The sequence below is a fragment of the Rhinopithecus roxellana genome, chromosome 15 (assembly GCF_007565055.1).
Source record: "Rhinopithecus roxellana isolate Shanxi Qingling chromosome 15, ASM756505v1, whole genome shotgun sequence".
NCBI classification, from domain to species: Eukaryota; Metazoa; Chordata; class Mammalia; order Primates; family Cercopithecidae; genus Rhinopithecus; species Rhinopithecus roxellana.
The window spans coordinates 55,618,687-55,637,143 of record NC_044563.1 but is presented as its reverse complement, the minus strand read 5'-3'; the positions used below and the strand labels follow the sequence as shown (position 1 = coordinate 55,637,143).

General features: G+C 37.3%; 1 protein-coding gene across 9 annotated transcripts in view; it reads left to right on the top strand.

The window, feature by feature from the left end:
* EMSY (EMSY transcriptional repressor, BRCA2 interacting) overlaps positions 1-17,471 on the top strand; it is a 108,228-nt gene extending 90,757 nt beyond the window's left edge. For 2 of the 9 annotated variants that reach the window (XM_030917368.1, XM_010366780.2), the window contains 7 exons: positions 488-652; positions 2,386-2,541; positions 4,194-4,235; positions 6,806-6,957; positions 8,844-9,407; positions 10,382-10,882; positions 14,527-17,469. In XM_030917368.1, the coding sequence (XP_030773228.1) occupies positions 488-652; positions 2,386-2,541; positions 4,194-4,235; positions 6,806-6,957; positions 8,844-9,407; positions 10,382-10,882; positions 14,527-14,721 (1,775 nt within the window). In that variant the 3' untranslated portion in view covers positions 14,722-17,469. Of the gene's footprint in view, positions 1-487; positions 653-2,385; positions 2,542-4,193; positions 4,236-6,805; positions 6,958-8,843; positions 9,408-10,381; positions 10,883-14,526 lie in introns of all 9 variants that reach the window. The other 7 variants (XM_030917371.1, XM_010366778.2, XM_030917370.1 and 4 more) reach the window with 5 other exon arrangements.
* The last annotated feature ends 986 nt before the right edge of the window (positions 17,472-18,457 follow it).

The following is an 18,457-nucleotide window of genomic DNA, read 5'->3' as shown; positions in this document are numbered from 1 at the left end:
CAGAATGCTCAGGCTGTAATACAACACATATTTTCAGGTGCATTGGAGAAAGTAAGACTCCTACAGCATTTTGTTCTTACTGTACACAAACATGCATTCACCTACACATATGCATACCTATTTATAATAGCAATTATCACATTGAATTGTAATTTGTCTTTTTACATGTCTGTCTCCCCAACCAGACTATGTGCTTCTTGAGCATCCTCTGATTATTCTGTGAGCTCCTTTATATCTTCAATGCCATATCTAGATTCTGGCACATAAGTGTCCAGTTTGTGGAATCAATGAATGAGTGAATGAATAAGTGAATTCAGAAGTGAAAGACATTATGCCCTCTAGGGGCTTATAGTCTTCTTGGGGAGATAAAGCATGTAGTTTACAATAAATAGAAAGATAAACAAACAGACAAAAAAAAAATTGTTTTTTTTTTTTTAAGAGAAACTTTGTTTATAGGGTTTGTTTTTTTTTAACTAATATAAAACAGATTCCCAGCCTGTAGTTCATGTAATTGCTTCCCGGCGTCAGGATTGGTCAGAACATGAGATTGCAATGGAGACTAGCCCTACCATAATTTATCAGGATGTATCCAGTGAATCACAATCAGCTACTTCAACAATCAAAGCTCTGTTAGAACTCCAACAGACAACAGGTATGAATTCACATGCTCAACTGAATGAAGCATGTTTTCTCTAGAGACGGGTTGTGCTAAAATACTACCACTGTTATGATTATTACTATTATTATTATTATTATTATTATTGCTATTATTTGAGCACATTTCCCCCCTCTGGACTTGTCTATAATCATTGGTACAGTCTGGTTTACTTGTTCAATAAGATGTGCACAGGAATATTGAAGTACAAATGGACTATCTGTAGAAAGGAGAAAAAAAATTGACAGCTCTGTCTTCTTTGTCTCTTGCTTAAAATGGAGAGTCCTATTGTTTCTTAGCACTAGAAAGGAGTAGTTCTATCACTTCTAAGCACAAGGCTAGATACAGTACAGTTGCCACTTGCATTTAAGAGTAGCAGGAGGCAGATTGAAGGGCCTTGCTATCCTCCTTGATATTGGTAAAGCACAAAACACCTTTAGTGGCCCTTGCTAACATTCTGATTTGTTTTAATTTTATCTTCAGACTTATTTCTTTGAATAGTATAGGTTCGCCACTTGAGCTGTCATGCAAAGTTGTCCTCATATAACAAGATCCTATCAGTATTTCTAATTACTAAATATCTTTGATAAACTCTAGAACAAACCTGTGGAAGTTGTACTGACTTTTCTACTATAATAGGTCAAAGATTTTCAGAGTATTTAAATGACCTTAGCAATTATGTCATCCAACCCTTTCATTTTATGGATAACTAAACTGAGATCTAGAGAGGTTATCCAGCTGATTAGTGGCAGAGTGAGACTCATCTTTTGGTTCCTAATTCAATGTCCTCTCTACTCGTAGGGTGACTTTTGTATTTTTGTTCTTGTTTTACTTATTTTGTTTAATTGTTTTGATTTTTGTCAGGTTATGTACTCAGTGGGTATGAACATTCAGTGGACTTAGTTACTGGTTACCGTTTATTGTAACTTCCACCTTGTTTGATCCAAAGATTACTAGCATTTAATGTAAGTCTTTGGTTCATCCTTCTGTCGGTGTTATTTTTGACCTTAGGGATTTCTTTAGTTCTTTGTCATTGACATACTCAGCCATTTCTGTTAATACCTGATAGAGGTGGGGATTTTGAACACATAGATTTTGTAGAAAAGTTGATAACAAGGTATATAGAAAGTGAATCTACTCGTGGAAATCATTCTGATTCCAGACTGTTGTATCAGACATTTTTGTAGAAACAGAGAAGCCATTTTTTTCTAACCATGAAAATTTGTATTCTTTAGGAGTTGTTGAAGATATTGTAACATTCATTTGGAGATATCTTGAATTTTTAATAGCGCAAATTAAACTGGTCATTGTGTTGTGCTATTCTGGGTAGATGTGTTCTAGAGCAAATCATGTTATGTACTGCTTATTCACCCTTTGTTTTTAGGTTGATGAACTCAAGGCCACAGGGAATACCTTGAGGAAGGGTATAGGAAATACCTTAAGGAGCTTGTACAAGAGAAAAATTCAGTTGTTTGGCTTAGAGATAAAAAAGAGATGATTTTTGTGTTATTGTATGTGAGTCCTTCTTACTAGGCTGCTGAGTATGGTTATGCAAGTTGTGCACTAAACAGCCATACATAGCAATCTGCTTTTTTCTTTTCAATTCACTGTCTACTTAGTCACTGCAAGTGTGGCACCCCAGAGGTCTGGTTCATTATTCCTGTGGACAACTCTGGTTTTGGTACTTGTTTGTAATAAAAGTTAACTTTTCCCCTGACTTTTTTATGCAGTAAAGGAAAAATTGGAATCTAAACCAAGACAACCCACTATTGACCTGAGTCAAATGGCAGTGCCTATTCAGATGACCCAGGAAAAGAGACATTCTCCTGAGAGTCCATCAATTGCTGTGGTAGAGTCAGAACTAGTAGCTGAATACATCACTACTGGTAGGTGTCCTCTTAAAAGATAGTATTAAGGTAGGAGAACTACCTTTCTGAATTTCATGGGATGATTGTTTGGGGGAGAATATATTCTTTATATTTTTAGCTTTTTTCCTGTTTGTTTTCAGAGCAAATTCAACATCCTTGGGATTTACCCTGTCTTTAATGACTAGGAAAAAAAATAGGATGTTACAAAGTTTGTAGGTAATATAAAACTACAAGTCAGCCGTAAATAACAACTGTGAATATACAGCAACAGTTATAGGGAGAGGATAAAATATCTTTTGTCTAAGAATGAGTTTTGCTTTTTGTTTGTTTGTTTGTTTGTTTGTTTTTTGAGACAGGGTCTAACTCCCATCGCTCAGGCTGGAGTGCAGTGGCGCAATCATGACTCACTGCAGCCTCAACTTCCTGGGCTCAGGTGATCCTCCTGCCTCAGCCTCCTGAGTAGCTGGGACTACAGGTGTGTGCCACTATGCCTGGCTAATTTTTTGTATTTTTAGTAGAGATGGGGTTTTGCCATGTTGCCTGGGCTGGTCTTGAATTCCTAGACTCAAGAGATCCGTCCACCTTGGCCTCCCAAAGTGCTAGAATTACAGGCATGAGCCACTGCGCCTGGCCTAGAATAAGTATTTTTATGCATCTAAATTTTTTAGTTTTGTGGGAAGGTGAGTCAAGGGGGAAAGAAGTAGTAAAATCCAGTCCTTTTAATATTTTTCAAAAAGTAGAAAACCTTAGCCAGGTGCGTTGGCTCACGCCTGTAATCCCAGCATTTTGGGAGGCCTATGCGGGCAGATTGCTTGAGGTCAGGAGTTTGAGACTAGCCTGGCCAACATAGTGAAACCCCGTCTCTACTAAAACTACAAAAATGAGCTGGGCGTGGTGGCGCTCGCCTGTAGTCCCAGCTGCTCGGGAAGCTGAGGCACGAGAATCCCTTGAATCCAGGAGGCGGAGGTTGCAGTGAGCTGAGACTGTGCCACTGCACTCCAGCCTGGGTGTCAGAGGGAGACTCTGTCTCAAAATAAAAACAAAAACCAAAAAACCCTTAAATCCATGTAAATACTTACAAGTTCTGGTGGAAAGCAGATTAGGTATTTGTTTAAAACGTGGTCTGGCAGAAAAACACTGAGATTTTTAGATGGCATATATAGAGAAATAAAACAAGATATATTATTTCTATCCTATTCTGATTAGACCACACCTGGAATACTGCTTTCTCTTTTGAACACTTTATTACCTTGAAATTTGAAATAGTTCAGGGAGTAGTAATGTGAATAATTAAAGAGTTTAAGAGAGATGATTTATGAGGCAATATGTAGAGGACTCCTATCTTAAGTTTTCTTTAGCAGTGATTAAAGGAGAACATAAAGTTACAGATATTTGAAGGACATAAATACCAAAGAGAAAAGGAATTCTTTGGCATCATTTTAGGAGATAATATTATTAAGACTAATGGATTAAAATTGCCAAAGGGGAAAATCCAGGTAAGATATGGAAAGCCATCTAGAATCTTTCTTTAGAGTTATTTAGCAGAAAGCTAATTAAAGCAGAGGCCGGTATTCTGGGGAACTTAATGTTAACCTCTGGGGGTAGACTAGATTATTGCATGGTGAACGGATGAAAAGACCTATGATTTCTTCCCTTACTTATCCTTTCAGAACGCACTGATGAGGGGACAGAGGTTGCTTTTCCCCTTCTAGGTAAGTGGTGTGCATCCATTTGTAGTATCACTGAAGGTAAAAGATGATTGTTTTGGGGGGAACCACTTAAATGGATGCGCTCTACTCTCATCTGGTAGAGGAAAGGTAAGCTCCACTTAGTGAAAGGAAGAGAGATTTTTCTTTTGTAGAATAGTGGAATTCTTTCTCAGAAATTAGCATTTTGACAGTGGAAAAGAGTTCTTTAAAGTAATAAAAATGACTGTTTTATGGTGTTTATATGGCCCAGTTAAGGTCACTTCAGCTATATTCCAAGTGTTTATTCTGTGACCTTCTTCCATAATCTCCACCCATGATATCCACAGCCATATTGACCATTTGTTTGAATTAAAAGCCAGCTGCTCTGCTTGACCTGCCCTTTGTATCATTCTGCGGTGGGTACTAGTTCTCTCTAACTTTCCTGAACTCTGGAGAATTACCGTGAAGTAATTTATAGTTGAAGGAGAATTATTTTTAAATAGACTTAGTTGATCTTTTTAAAATCCATTTCACTTCTTAATAAAAAAATGCTTAATGTAATAATTATGAAGATTAGTATGGGTGGTAGAAGTGTCCCATATAATCTGATAATTTCATCTGAAATAATGTTATTTATTTTCACATGCCATTTCTGATGCTTTCATTTAAAAACTATTAATTTGCTTAATTTTAATATTATAATTTGTTTTTTCTACTCAATCATATTGTAAATTACTTCAGTCATTGTTTTAATGTAAACCTTGACTATCTTTTTTTTGGTTCTGTTGAGTACATGTGGAAAATTTTGTTAACTCGCATAATTTAACATGTGCATACAAAGCATACTGTGAAATACTGTAAGATAGTACAGTACATTTATAAAAGAATACTGGTAATGCTGCCTATACTCTCAAATCACATGTAGATATATGTATAGCAACAATAGAAACACTGCATTTGTGAATATAGATAGAATGTGTCATAAAAAATAAAGCCTATTTATATTTCACTGGATAGTTTTAAAGTTAGTCCTTATAATACATAAATGGCATTTTTACATTGATTTCCATAGTGATCATCTTACTCTTAAGCACCCCACTATGACTTTTCTAAACAGGAAATAAGTGCTATTTGAAATTATAGATCAGGGTATATGAATATTAGAATCATGGATTATTGAGAGAGTTTCAATAATCCTAAAATCCTTAGCTAATTTACAGATATGTTATATTTTTATCTGTTTCTAATTCAAAGGGTTAGTTTCCCAGTAATCATATGCATTTTTAAAGCTCTGTGGACTGTGTAAAAAGTTGAAGTTGAGGCCGAGTGTGGTGGCTCATGCCTGTAATCTCAGCACTTTGGGCGGCCGAAGTGGGCAGATCGCCTGAGGCCAGGATTTCAAGACCAGCCTGGCCATAATGGCAAAACCCTGACTCTACTAAAAAATACAAAAATTAGCCTGGTGTGGTGGTGCACACTTGTAGTGCCAGCTACTTAGGAGGCTGAGGCATGAAAATAGCTTGAAACTGGGAGGTGGAGGTTGCAGTGAACAGAGATTGTGCTATTGCACTCCAGCCTGGGTAGCAGAGCAAGACTGAGTCTCAGAAATAAATAAATAAATGAATAAAAAGTTGAAGCTGAAGCTGGTAAAATTTGATAGATTGGTTACTTCATGGAACCTTTGTAGCAATAGAATAAGAAGCAGGGATGTTTTCTATACTGCATGCTTATCCATTTGTGCCAGGTGAGCTAAATTTGAGATGATAAAACAGATTTTTCTATTCTTTTGTTAACTCTTTATATTTGTTTAGTACTTTATAGTTTAAGGACAATTTTTCAATGTGTTACTTCATTTGGTCCTCTTCTAGATAGAAACAGCAAGCTTTTATTATCCCATTAAAAGAAAATCAATCAGACAAAACAAAACCTCTTAAGTTTTTGAGGCTAATAGAGGCCGAGTGACCTCTTCAAATTCACTTGGCTCTTTGGTAGTAGAATAGAACAGGATCTAAGTGTGATTCTTGATTCAGTTTATTTTCTGCAGTATCACCCAGACCTTTAGATTTTTAGGAACTGTAAGGTTGTGAGACAGAATCACTTAATACAAAGGAGTGAATGCTACTAATGTTTTTATTGCATGTAGAACTGAGACCAAGAGATTAAAGAACTTGAATTGCCTTACTTAAAGATATTATTTTGGGATTACAGAAATTGATTACTGCTTTGTTACCTTAATGGGATGAAAGTCATTGGAGAAAGTGAGTACAGCTCACAGGAGGATGCAACTTTAAGGGGTTTGTTCCTCCTTTGTGATAAGAGTTTTCACAGTGCTTCCATATACATTTCTCATCTCATCCTTATAATAGCTCTGTTATTCCCATTTTGCAGATGAGGAAACAGTCTCAGAGAAGATAAGAGACTTTCTTAGAGTCACACAGCTCATAGATGGGCAGACTGTGGTCTTCTGCCTCCTAGTTCACAATGCTACACTTTGTTTCTGTGATACAAGCTCACAGACATTTGTTTAAAATGACTACTGGTTACAGATGCTGTGGTGATTTCTGGAGAAATATCATCACCTCCTCTATTTTCAGTCAGCCATCGCTCCCAGCCCCAACAGCCTTCCCAGCCCCAGCGGACCCTGCTCCAGCATGTGGCTCAGTCACAGACTGCAACACAGACTTCGGTGGTGGTGAAGTCCATCCCAGCATCTTCTCCTGGAGCAATCACCCATATTATGCAGCAGGTTGTATCTCTTCTTTTTCTTTCTATCTTCTGTAACTCCCCATGCTTGGAGTAAGATTCAGTGTCATCTTGTATTTTAGGAGGAGTAATAATTGAAATGTAGAGTGTTTGCGTAATTCTTTTCTAAGAAATGAGTAAAAGAAATTAATTAAGAGTCTTAACATCAGAAAATAATTCTGAAACAGTATTCTTAAATCCATGAATTCTTACCATTTCAAAAAGGTGAGAATATCTAGATGAATCTAATGACATCAGAATTGGTCACTGTTTTTGTGTATTTTACTGTGGAAGAATGTATCATCGAGGTAAATAAGATTTTCAAATGAAATAACATTTGGCTTGTTTAGCTGTTTGCTGCTGAGTTTGTGTTTTTGTTTTGTTTTGTTTTTGCTTTTATAATGAATCCTCATAGTAACATTATGAATAAATAGGAAAATAAATACTTGATTTTTTTTTTTTTAACTATACATGGTCAATTACAGAGGAAGAGATGCAACAGAAAGTTGAGAATATAAATCTAATGTAAAACAGGACATCTGGTATTAAGGGTAATGGGGAAAAGGAAAAACATGTTGATAGGTTGAATTTGTGTCAGATACTGTGCTTTGAGCTTTAAGTATATTAACTTGTTTGATTCTTACTATGATCTTGCAAGGCGGGTGGATTATCCCTCTTTTACAAGTGAGGAAACTTATGCTCTCTTCAGTAAGAAAGTAAGAAACTTGCTCCAGGTGGCAGAGCCAGGATTTAAACCCAAAGTGAACTGCCTCTGTTAAATAGTTATATTATGGATATCAGATTAAAGCATGACTTATCATTAGTAGTCACATAAGTCACCATCACTCACATGATGATGAATCTAACTGTAGGCAAACTACTTGAAAGAAAGGCAACAAAGAATGTTGAATTGAAAGCCTGTGTGTGCAAAGTCATTATGATATAGGGGAGAGTCACAATTGAATCTCAAAATTTTGTAATTTAGGATTTAAGTGTAGCATATGATAAGGCAGTAGGGAGGATGGGGATAGGGTGGATCTTGCTTTGTCACTGAGGGAAGCCAACTGGCTGGAGGTATTGTTGGGCGGCAGGTCTCAGCCTGGAGTCCGGCCCTCACCTGGCAGCTTCTGACATTGACCTTTCTCCAGACACCTAGAGAGGTCTGACAGGCTGGCCCTAACCATGTCACTCAAGATGATGCCTCCTCACAACACTTAGCACTGACACTGGGCACTCTGCCTTTCTACTGACAGGAATGCTCTTGTCCCCTCCTCAGTCTCCTTCCCTCCTGGGAGCCAGGGCTCTGGGATCTGAGGAAAGGGGCAAGGAATGCTAGTCGAGAGGTGCTTCATACAGACCTTGGTGAAGCCTGAAGAATGGTCTCCACCCATGCAGGGGGCTCTCTATGGGGACTGGGACAGGCATGGGTCTCAGACAATCTCCCTGACCTTCCAGACAGCACTGGACCTACACACGGCCACGGTGGGCTTCTCTGAACCTTGGCTTTTCTCGGGACCTCACAGCTTGGTTGCTGCTTTTAGACAGGTTAACATCATGAATAGGCCACCGGCTGTTTCCTGAGCCAGGGAGCCTTTCATCTTCTTTTTCTGTGTTAGGCTGTGCTTGCAGGGCCATCTTATTCTTCTAATCTGTAAGTTCTGGACCCTCTAAGACTTTTCTGATAGTAGTAAGTAGACCAGTTTTCGAAGTACTATGTCTGAGAGTTGAAATTGCAAGTTTCAGTCGAAAGCTCCTTGAGGTTTCTTGGCCTTTCTAGGTTCTTCTGAAAATTTTTGAGTGAATCTCGTAAGTCTTTTTCAGTTAAGAGGAAAATGTAGCAATGTAGATGTTTTTCGTATTTCATTCTTACTTTGTGCCTTTTTCACTTAGGCATTAAGCAGTCACACTGCTTTTACCAAACACAGCGAGGAACTTGGAACTGAGGAGGGCGAGGTTGAAGAGATGGACACTTTAGACCCTCAGACAGGTCTGTTTTACCGATCTGCCCTGACTCAGTCACAGTCAGCTAAACAGCAGAAACTTAGCCAGCCCCCGCTGGAACAGACTCAGCTGCAAGTGAAAACTCTGCAGTGCTTCCAGACTAAACAGAAGCAGACCATCCACCTGCAGGCAGACCAGCTCCAGCACAAACTCCCGCAAATGCCCCAGCTTTCCATCAGGCATCAAAAACTCACCCCTCTCCAGCAAGAACAAGCACAGCCCAAGCCAGATGTACAGCACACACAGCATCCCATGGTGGCCAAAGACAGGCAGCTTCCTACCTTAATGGCACAGCCCCCGCAAACTGTAGTACAGGTGCTTGCAGTGAAAACCACGCAGCAGCTCCCTAAACTGCAGCAGGCTCCGAACCAACCAAAAATCTACGTGCAACCCCAAACCCCCCAGAGCCAAATGTCGCTCCCAGCTTCGTCAGAGAAACAGACGGCAAGCCAGGTAACGGAATATTGATAGCATGCAAAGTTAAACTTCTCTGTTCACGGAAAAAAAAATGAGAACGTCACGACCCTATCATGATATCAGTGCTTTCTCCTGGCAAGAGGAAACCCAAAAGCCTCATTACGCTGGTATTACTTTGCCCCATCAGAAGGTTGACATTAGGGAAGAAATGCACGCTTTAATATGTAGGAAGAAAAAAAAGCATAGCACTCAGAACTTGATTTTCCAGGCAGTTTTTATTGAAATCACTTCAGCATTGACCAACAGTGCATAGAAGCGATATCCCTAAATTATTTTTATTTTTTGGTATAAAATATTTATTTCCATGCCTGTAAGAACTCTGATTTCTGTGGTAATAATGCTAAGTAAACTGCAGTCTTTAAAGGAACTTCCTTGAACATCTTTCTTTGTAGCTTATATCATAGCCATCTAGTTAAATTTATTTTTTAGATTTATCTTCTAGATTACAGAGGAATTATTGGTGGATGATTGAAAGCAAAATTATATTAGCAAAACCAGTGGTGCTGGAGTGATGTATATGTATGTATATATTATAAATATATGTATATAGGATATGTTTGTATACATGTATTTTGAAGCAAAAGATTGGAAAAATCTTTTTATTTTAAAAAGCAGAAGATTATATGAAATAATTTGAGCCAGGTTGAAGGTGTACTGTTTAGGGCTGTAAATCCCAAAGGAAAACTAGGCTGCTGAGACTATTTTTTTCTTTACTGCTATACACCTTGGCTGGCTGAACAAAGGTTCTTTCAACCCCTCCTCTTTCTCTAGGTTTTATAAAAGTAACCAGATTCTTCCTATCCAGCCCTCTTTTTTTAAAACAGCAAGCTTCAAAACTGTCTTCCTAGTATAGCGCACAAATGTTTCTTTTGCCGTATTGTCTGGGGTGTTTGATTAGATTTTCTCAAAGAGATGTAGCTGTAACACACACAACCCCAATTTATTTTCAGGTGGAGCAGCCAATTATAACCCAAGGATCCTCTGTTACAAAGATAACTTTTGAGGGGCGCCAGCCTCCCACAGTTACAAAGATAACTGGTGGCAGCTCTGTGCCTAAGCTGACATCACCAGTTACAAGCATATCTCCCATTCAGGCCTCTGAGAAGACAGCAGTGTCTGACATTTTGAAAATGTCTTTGATGGAAGCTCAGATTGATACAAATGTAGAACATATGATAGTGGATCCCCCAAAGAAGGCTCTTGCCACTAGCATGCTCTCTGGTGAAGCAGTATCATTACCCTCCACCCACATGGTGGTGGCAGGGATGGCGAATTCCACTCCCCAGCAACAGAAATGTAGAGAGTCCTGTTCAAGTCCATCCACTGTTGGCTCTTCCCTAACGACAAGGAAAATTGATGCACCAGCAGTGCCTGCAACAGGCCAGTTCATGCGTATTCAGAATGTAGGCCAAAAGAAAGCTGAAGAGAGTCCAGCAGAAATTATCATCCAGGTAAGAATTGGAAGGAAAATGAGAAATCTTGGGCATCTTGGGGGTTGTGGGTTTGTTTGATATACTTTTGACTTGTCACAGGAAGAGTTAAGCCAAGACAGCAAGAAGACATAGATATTATCTTTGAGATGATGTTTGACAAATTTGGTTTAACACCTATTACAAAAATACAAATTTATTTATTTTCTGGAATAGAATCAGAAAATTGATGGACATTGTCACCCAGCACACTGTAAAGGCAATAAAGGGCCCATGTGTCAGTTTGATTTTGTAAGATACAAGCTATACGTGCCAATGTGTTCACTCATTAAGTCAACCCAGAAGATAGGAAGTTCCTGGGTTCAAATTTTGTATTCCTCAATTTTTGCCCAAAAAATTCTGGAATGTAACTGGATTGCACTTCTGTTTCAGGTTAATTTGGGGGACCCTTTTCTTGGAAAAACAGTTCTTGTTCTTGATCCAAATTTATGACTCAGGACAATCAAACCTCAACTGCAGTGTCTGGAGAGACATGTTCTAAGGGGATATTTCTAAATAATGTTTATATTTAATTTGGGACTAACCATGAACTTTACTGTTTAATTCAATCATTGTTATTAAAAAATCTTGTTTGGTTACTCTCATGTCTTGGTAAATACAGGCTAATTAACACAATAGAATTATTCATTGATAATAGATGGTATCTCACATTTCCTTGATTCTAAAAATCATCTCTTGTCATGCATAATAGATCAAGACTAAAGAATCACTGAGTCCAGGCTACCCCTTAGAAATTGTGTTTTATCTCCCTCTCTCCTTGCAAGGTATCAGGTTGTTTTCTTGACGTTTGTCATTCTTTGCTAAACAGATGTAGAGCTTGGAAGGTATCAGAATAGCACATTTTAGTTAATTGAGAATTTGGATTTATTGAAATGTGAGTAGACTGGGATTTACCATCAATTCATTATGTTAAACTTTCTCTTTGCCATGATCCCAAGCTATGGGAGAATGCAAATTGACCAATGTTAAACCAGTTAAGATAGAATTAAGTATAGAGGAAGTGCTTAAAGGCAAGTAGAAATGGCCATTAAATTATTACAATAATTTGTGTTTCCCTTTGTAAAAAGAAATGTAAATGAAGTAAATATTTCCTAACAAAAGGATTTGTGATTTTTTGTATTTTCCCCTGAAGAAGTAAGGTGTGGTGGAAAAGGAATGGTTTTCTGGCTTTGCCATTCATTGTATGATTTTGGGCAAGGCTACTTAACATCATTTTGCCTTGGATTTCTCATCAGTAAAATGGGAATCAGTAATGCCTACTTTACAGGATTGATACAAGAATTACACAAAATCAAGCACCTAGCACAGTATGTGGCTCATGGTGGTTGTCTAACAGATGGTAACTATTACTGTTTTTACCAAAATTATCATGCCTACTGGGGGCTTAGATTCCTTTACTCACTAAATTAAAAATCATTTTGAACAGCTTATTTGGGAATTATTTTTCTGCACTTTATAAACAGGAGTGAAAATGTAATTTGCTTCATGTATCAAGGATGATAGTTAATGGATAGGTTCTTTACAGAATTCACAGCCAGCTTTTAGCATGTCCCATGTGCTAGGTGTGCTATGTCAGAGGTAAGGACAGCAGAGTGATTAACAACCAAACTTTTGGAGTCAGAGATCCCTAGATGTGATTTCTACCTGTACCTATTATGTAACAGTACTGTGGGTTTGGGCAACTGAACTGACCTGTATCTCTCTGTTTCTTTACCTATGAAGTGGAAACATTAGCATCTACTTCACAGGGTTGTTTTAGGATTAAGTGAGAAAATATATATAAAGCACCTGGTCAAGTGTCTGTGTAGAGCAATGCTCAATAAAAATAGCTCCTATTATTATACTTGTCATTAATATATTGTTAGAGCATTTTCAGGTCTTATTAGTTATGTTTAGCTTTGATCTGAAGTATTGATTTGCTGAGTCCTGTAAAGTGCTTTGATTCTAGAAGAATGCTCTATAAAAATTCAATGTGTTTGATATTAAATACTTTGAATGAAAAGCATTGCTCTTTGTGGACAGTATGTATTTTATTCATTGTTGGTTCATTCATTTATTTGTTTATTCCACATGTATATTTAACTACTGTGTTCCAGGCACAGTGCTAAGTGCTGAGAATAGGGAAGTAAACAAGATGTATCTTCTATTATAAAGAAGTCTATGTATGTGGAATTCATAGACTTTTAGAACTGCAAGGATCTTCACAGCGTATCCTCCAACTATCTTATTTTACATAAGATTAATGTAGGGCTCAAAGAAGTAGAGTGACTTACTCAGAGGCCCACAGCAAGCCAGAGACAGAGCTGAACTAAAATCCAGGCCTCTTGACCTTGTCTAACAGTCTTACACAATTATCAGGTATGTGGAAGAAAGGAGCAGAAACAAACAAACAGAACTTTGTGACTCCAGAATCAATGTGTAGGCATCTTGCATTATTTTCTTGATAGTGTAATTTATATCTTTCCCCAATAAAGGATTATTTTGGTCAGGTATATTTGCAAAGTGCTGATATTCAACTTTGCTCTGGGGTTTTTAATGTTAAAAATGTATATTTATTCATCAAATGTTTATTGAGCCTCTGCTGTGTGCCAGGCCTTGTTCAAAGCTCTGGGCATCTAGCAATGAATAAGATAGTCAAGATCCGTGCTCTGTCCACGTTCTCCTGGAGCTTACATTTTAAGAGTAAGAAACAATTTAACACAAGATAAATGCAATGAACAAAAATGTAACAGAATGTAATAGATATGGGGGTGGGATGAACCCACTACTTTTGGGTTGGTGGTCATAGAAGAAAAGCTTTTCCAAGCATTTGAACCAAGTTGCAGAGCCAACCATGCCATGATTTGGAGGACAGAGCCAGCCATGCCATGATTTAGAGGAAGAATATTCCAGGAAGAGGGGAAGGACTAGTGCAAAAGCACTAAGGTACAAGTGAGTTTGGCATGAAACTGGTAGCCATGGTAAGGTGTTTGGTTGTATAGCGAGTACAATAGGAAACAATTTTAGAGTTTTAAACAAGAGTATGACATGAACTGATAAACCTTTTTAAAGGATGTCTAATATGGAGGAAAAAGAATCTGACAAGGCAATATACCTATGATATCTACTTACACAGAGGCCTACAGCAAGTGTTCTTCTGCTGGTACTCGTCTTGCAGATAATAAAGGGAAAAATTAGGCTACATTTACATTTGCTTAATAATCAAATGAAAGCTTCATTCAATGTTCTCCTGTTGAATTAGGCAATAGATTTCAGCCTCCTTGTTAGAAGAGGCACCATAAAGGAGTGCAAAGATTTCTTTCAGTTGTACAAGATTTGGATTTGAATCTTGGCATTAACCAACTGTGTGACTTTGGTTAAGTCACCTACCCTCTCAGTTTCCTCATTTGTAAATGGGAATAATAATGTCATTATAGTGTTGTCACAGGGATTAAGTAGAATATGATGTGTGAAAGCACCTTGCACAGTGCCTGGCATGTAGTAGTTGTCCAGTTGTCCAATAAATGTCAGTTTTCTTTTCTTTTTTCTTTTTTCTTGGTGTTGTTGAGGAAGTTATTCTGTTACCTTTTCTTACCATGAAGATTCTCCTGTGTCTTCTCTTCCAGGCCATTCCTCAGTATGCTATTCCTTGTCACTCCAGCTCCAATGTGGTGGTGGAGCCCAGTGGGCTTCTTGAGCTGAACAACTTCACCAGTCAACAGCTGGATGATGAGGAGACAGCAATGGAGCAGGACATAGACAGTAGCACGGAGGATGGAACTGAACCCAGCCCTTCTCAGAGCTCTGCTGAACGGTCCTAGTGTTTGGACACAATAGTGCACTTTAAAACCTGCTTGGTTACCAAGTGTCCAGGGAAACCCTTGTATTTTGATGACTAAAAAGAGCACTTTGCCTGTACTTAGGCTGTGGACCCTAAAGCAGCAGTGTTTTAACAAGATATTGCTGCAGGAGCAGCATTTTAAAACAAGATAAAACTCACAGAGGAATGTACTTTTTTTAAAAAAAATGAAAAAGAAAAAAAAAAGCTGCACATTTACAGTGACTTAAGACCTGGTCTTCTTTCTCTGTTGGATCATGGCCGGTGAAAAAGTTTTGTCTTGCAGTGGAAAGAGACTTCCTGTGAATGTTTCTCAACTGGTTTCTACTGAGCAAAATACCATCTAAAAGGAGTATGTGAATAGTTGTATTTTGAAATGATGTGTCAGGAAAAGTTTTTAAAAAACTTGTGTGTTTTTGCAAATCTCTGGAAGTGTTGAATTGGTTAAAATTTTACATTTGCTCAGTTCGTAATTAGTTTATAAACACCTAGAATAATACTGGCATTAAAGAATCCTTCTTGGATGGTAGAAATCAGATCCCTAACCAGTGGGAAGTACTTTTTGGGTGGCTTGTGCATTCTCATCAGTTGTGTGCTAATTTATTGTATTGTTCCTTTGTGCTCTGAGCAGCACACTTGCCTTCTATTTATTTAAGTGTAAACATTTCAAAGCAGGCCGTACTCCTTCTGACAAATTTCTTGTAAACCAGGATTGCCTACGCTTTCCACTGTCGTCTCTCTCCACTTTCCCTCTTCCTTTAAGAAAACGTACTAAGAAATGTTTCATTGTGAAGCAGAGGAAAAGAAACATTTTCAGACCTAAAGGAAATGTTCGGTCATGTTAAGAAAACAAATTCTTCATTCATATGATGCTTTCTTAACGTTGAAATTGCACATTCACATTGGACTGAGACTTTGAAAATAACTTTTACATACTTTTGTTTAAGCCCCTTTGAAATGTGTAAAAAGTTCATTTACAGTTCTAAATGTAATGTTTTTAAGCATTCTACCCTTTTAGGACACAGTTTGTTGAAGCAATATGTTTTGGTCTTGTGATCACTGTCTGTCACAAGTAGGGTGAAAGGGGTAAGGGGGTGGGAGGGTAAGAGTTTTGACAAGTTGTGGCAAAGGAAACTATACTTTTCATTTTTTAAAATGTAAATAGAAAAGTTTTTAACGGTTTTATATAGATTTCACTATAAATAAGCATTTTAAGACTGACAAATGTTGAATTGTACATACATTTATCAGCATAACTGCCCAGTTTTTTTGGTGCTGAAGTACTGTAAGTAGAATTCATCAACAGTCTCCTAATTTTTGCATCTACATCTGGGGGGAAAAAAAGCTGTGATACTATAGTTAATAAATTCCCACTAGAGTGACGCTCAAGATTTAAACACAAGCATTCATAAGATGCACTGATCTCTGGTGGTTGTCACTAGTTCTGCTAGGTGATAATGATTTACCCATAGATGGAGCTGTTGGATATTATTTTATTGTACAAATTCATGTTTAAAAACCTTTGTGACTGTTTCTAGTTAAGTAATTTTTTAACCTTTCTTGGGTCATAGACTTCTTTGGTAAACTATGAACTCTCACCAAAAAGATACACATGCAACATGTTAAATACATGTTAGACTTTGCATACAATTTTAGGGGCTCATGGGCCTCTAAGCCTATCCATGTATTCCAGGTTAAGCCCTCTGTTATGGTCAATCCATTACTTACAGATGTAAGTTTTTATAAAATAAAGTATCTTTTAAATATTCATGGATCAAGTAACAAGAGCAAACTTGAATAAAGTTATGTTCTACATATTTTGGCAGCATAGCATACCTGTGTCCCTTGAGAATTTAGCCTTCACATGTTTCTACAATTGGAATGGCAAATAAAACTGCCATCGTCTACATTTAAAAAAAAAATTACAAATACTAAGAAATCATCAAGTGAGATTTGAAATTTTTCTTTTAAAGGTGCTAATTTGAAATAGAACATGCATTCATTTATTCAACAAATATTAATTGAGCATCTTCTGTATGACAGGTAGCATTCTGTGCACTGGGGATACCATAGTGAACAAACAGGAAATCCTATCCTTATGAAGTTTATAAACAGGGTTTCCTGCTGATGAAATGGATACGAGGAATGAAGATAGGAGAAAATAAGAATAATACTTAGGTTTTTTTAGTAAGTGGATAGATGATGATGCCATATATGGATTTTCAGACATCCCTTTACTGAAAGTCTTAGCATTTTATCTATTAGTATTCCATGTTAAGTACATAATTTAAAAGTAATTTAAAGTCATCTCTTTGAAGAATGTTAACAAATTACAATGCAAATGCTACAGAATTTTTAGAATCCTAACAACTATTAGGCAGTGATAAGAAAAATCTATTTGGTTTAAAGTAAACTTTAATAAGTGCCTGGTATTGCAGATGCAGTTTATGGTGAACTTAGAGGATTAAAAACAAAAGGGGGCTTCATTGAGATATCCACATGCCATAAACTCACCCATTTAAAGTATACTGTTTAATGGTTTTAGTATATTCACAGAGTTGGGCAACCGATTACTGCAATCAATTTGAGAACATTTTCATTAATCACAAAAGAAATCCTGAACTGAAACCACCACCACCATCACTCCAGCCCTGGGTGACCACTCATCTACTTTCTGCCTCTTATGGATGTGCCGTAAGAAATGTGGACATTTCGTATAAATGAGATTATATACTATGTAGTCTTTTGTGACTTCTTTCACTTAGCGTATTTTCAAGGTTCATCCATGTTGTAGAATGTGTCAGTACTACATTTCTTTTTCTGGCCATTCCATTGTGTGACATATATCACATTTTGTTTATCCATTTATCAGTTGATGGATATTTGCATTGTTTACACTTTTGGGCTATTATGAATAATGCTGCTATGAACATTAGTGTACAAGTTTTACGTATTTTCAGTTCTTATGGGTATATACCTAGAAGTGAAATTGCTGGGTCATACAGTGACTGTTTAACCTTCTGTGCAGGCGCCAGACTCTTTTCCAGAGGGACTGCATATCAGCCAGCAGTCTATGAGAGTTTCAGTTTCTCCACATCCTTGCCAACACTTGCTGCTATTTGTCTTTTTATTATAGTCATCCTCATGTATGAATTGTAAAGTGGTAGCCCATTGTGGTTCTAATTTCCATTCCTCTGATGGCTAATAATGAGCATCTTCATATGCATGCTGGCCGTTCATATATCTTTGGAGAAATACCTATTCAGCTTCCTTGCCCATTTTCCAATTATTTTCTCTTTTCTCATTTTAAATTGAGAATTTTTGAAGTACAGGAAATACTACTAGTCTTAGGAGAAAAGTAATGTTTATCACCCTTAAAATCCTGGGTTGGGTTCTAGTTCTTCCTCTCTGATGTAACAAATTACTTAGCAGTATTAAAACAGTATAGCTTCATAATTGAAAACTTGCTTTTAATTACATTTCTTTGTGAGGTTCTCACAATAGCCTGCTAAGGTAGGAGACTTAGTACAAAGGAAATAGTAGTCAGGTAGTCTGGATTTGACCCTTAGGCTCTTCTGTGTATTGATCATGTGAATTTTAGCAAGTCACATTTCCTCTCCGAGTCAGTTTATCCATAATAAAAGTGAGTATTTCTAACCCCATGGGATTATTATGAAGAAAAGATGAAACAGTACATGTAAAATGCCAGTGAGAGTCAG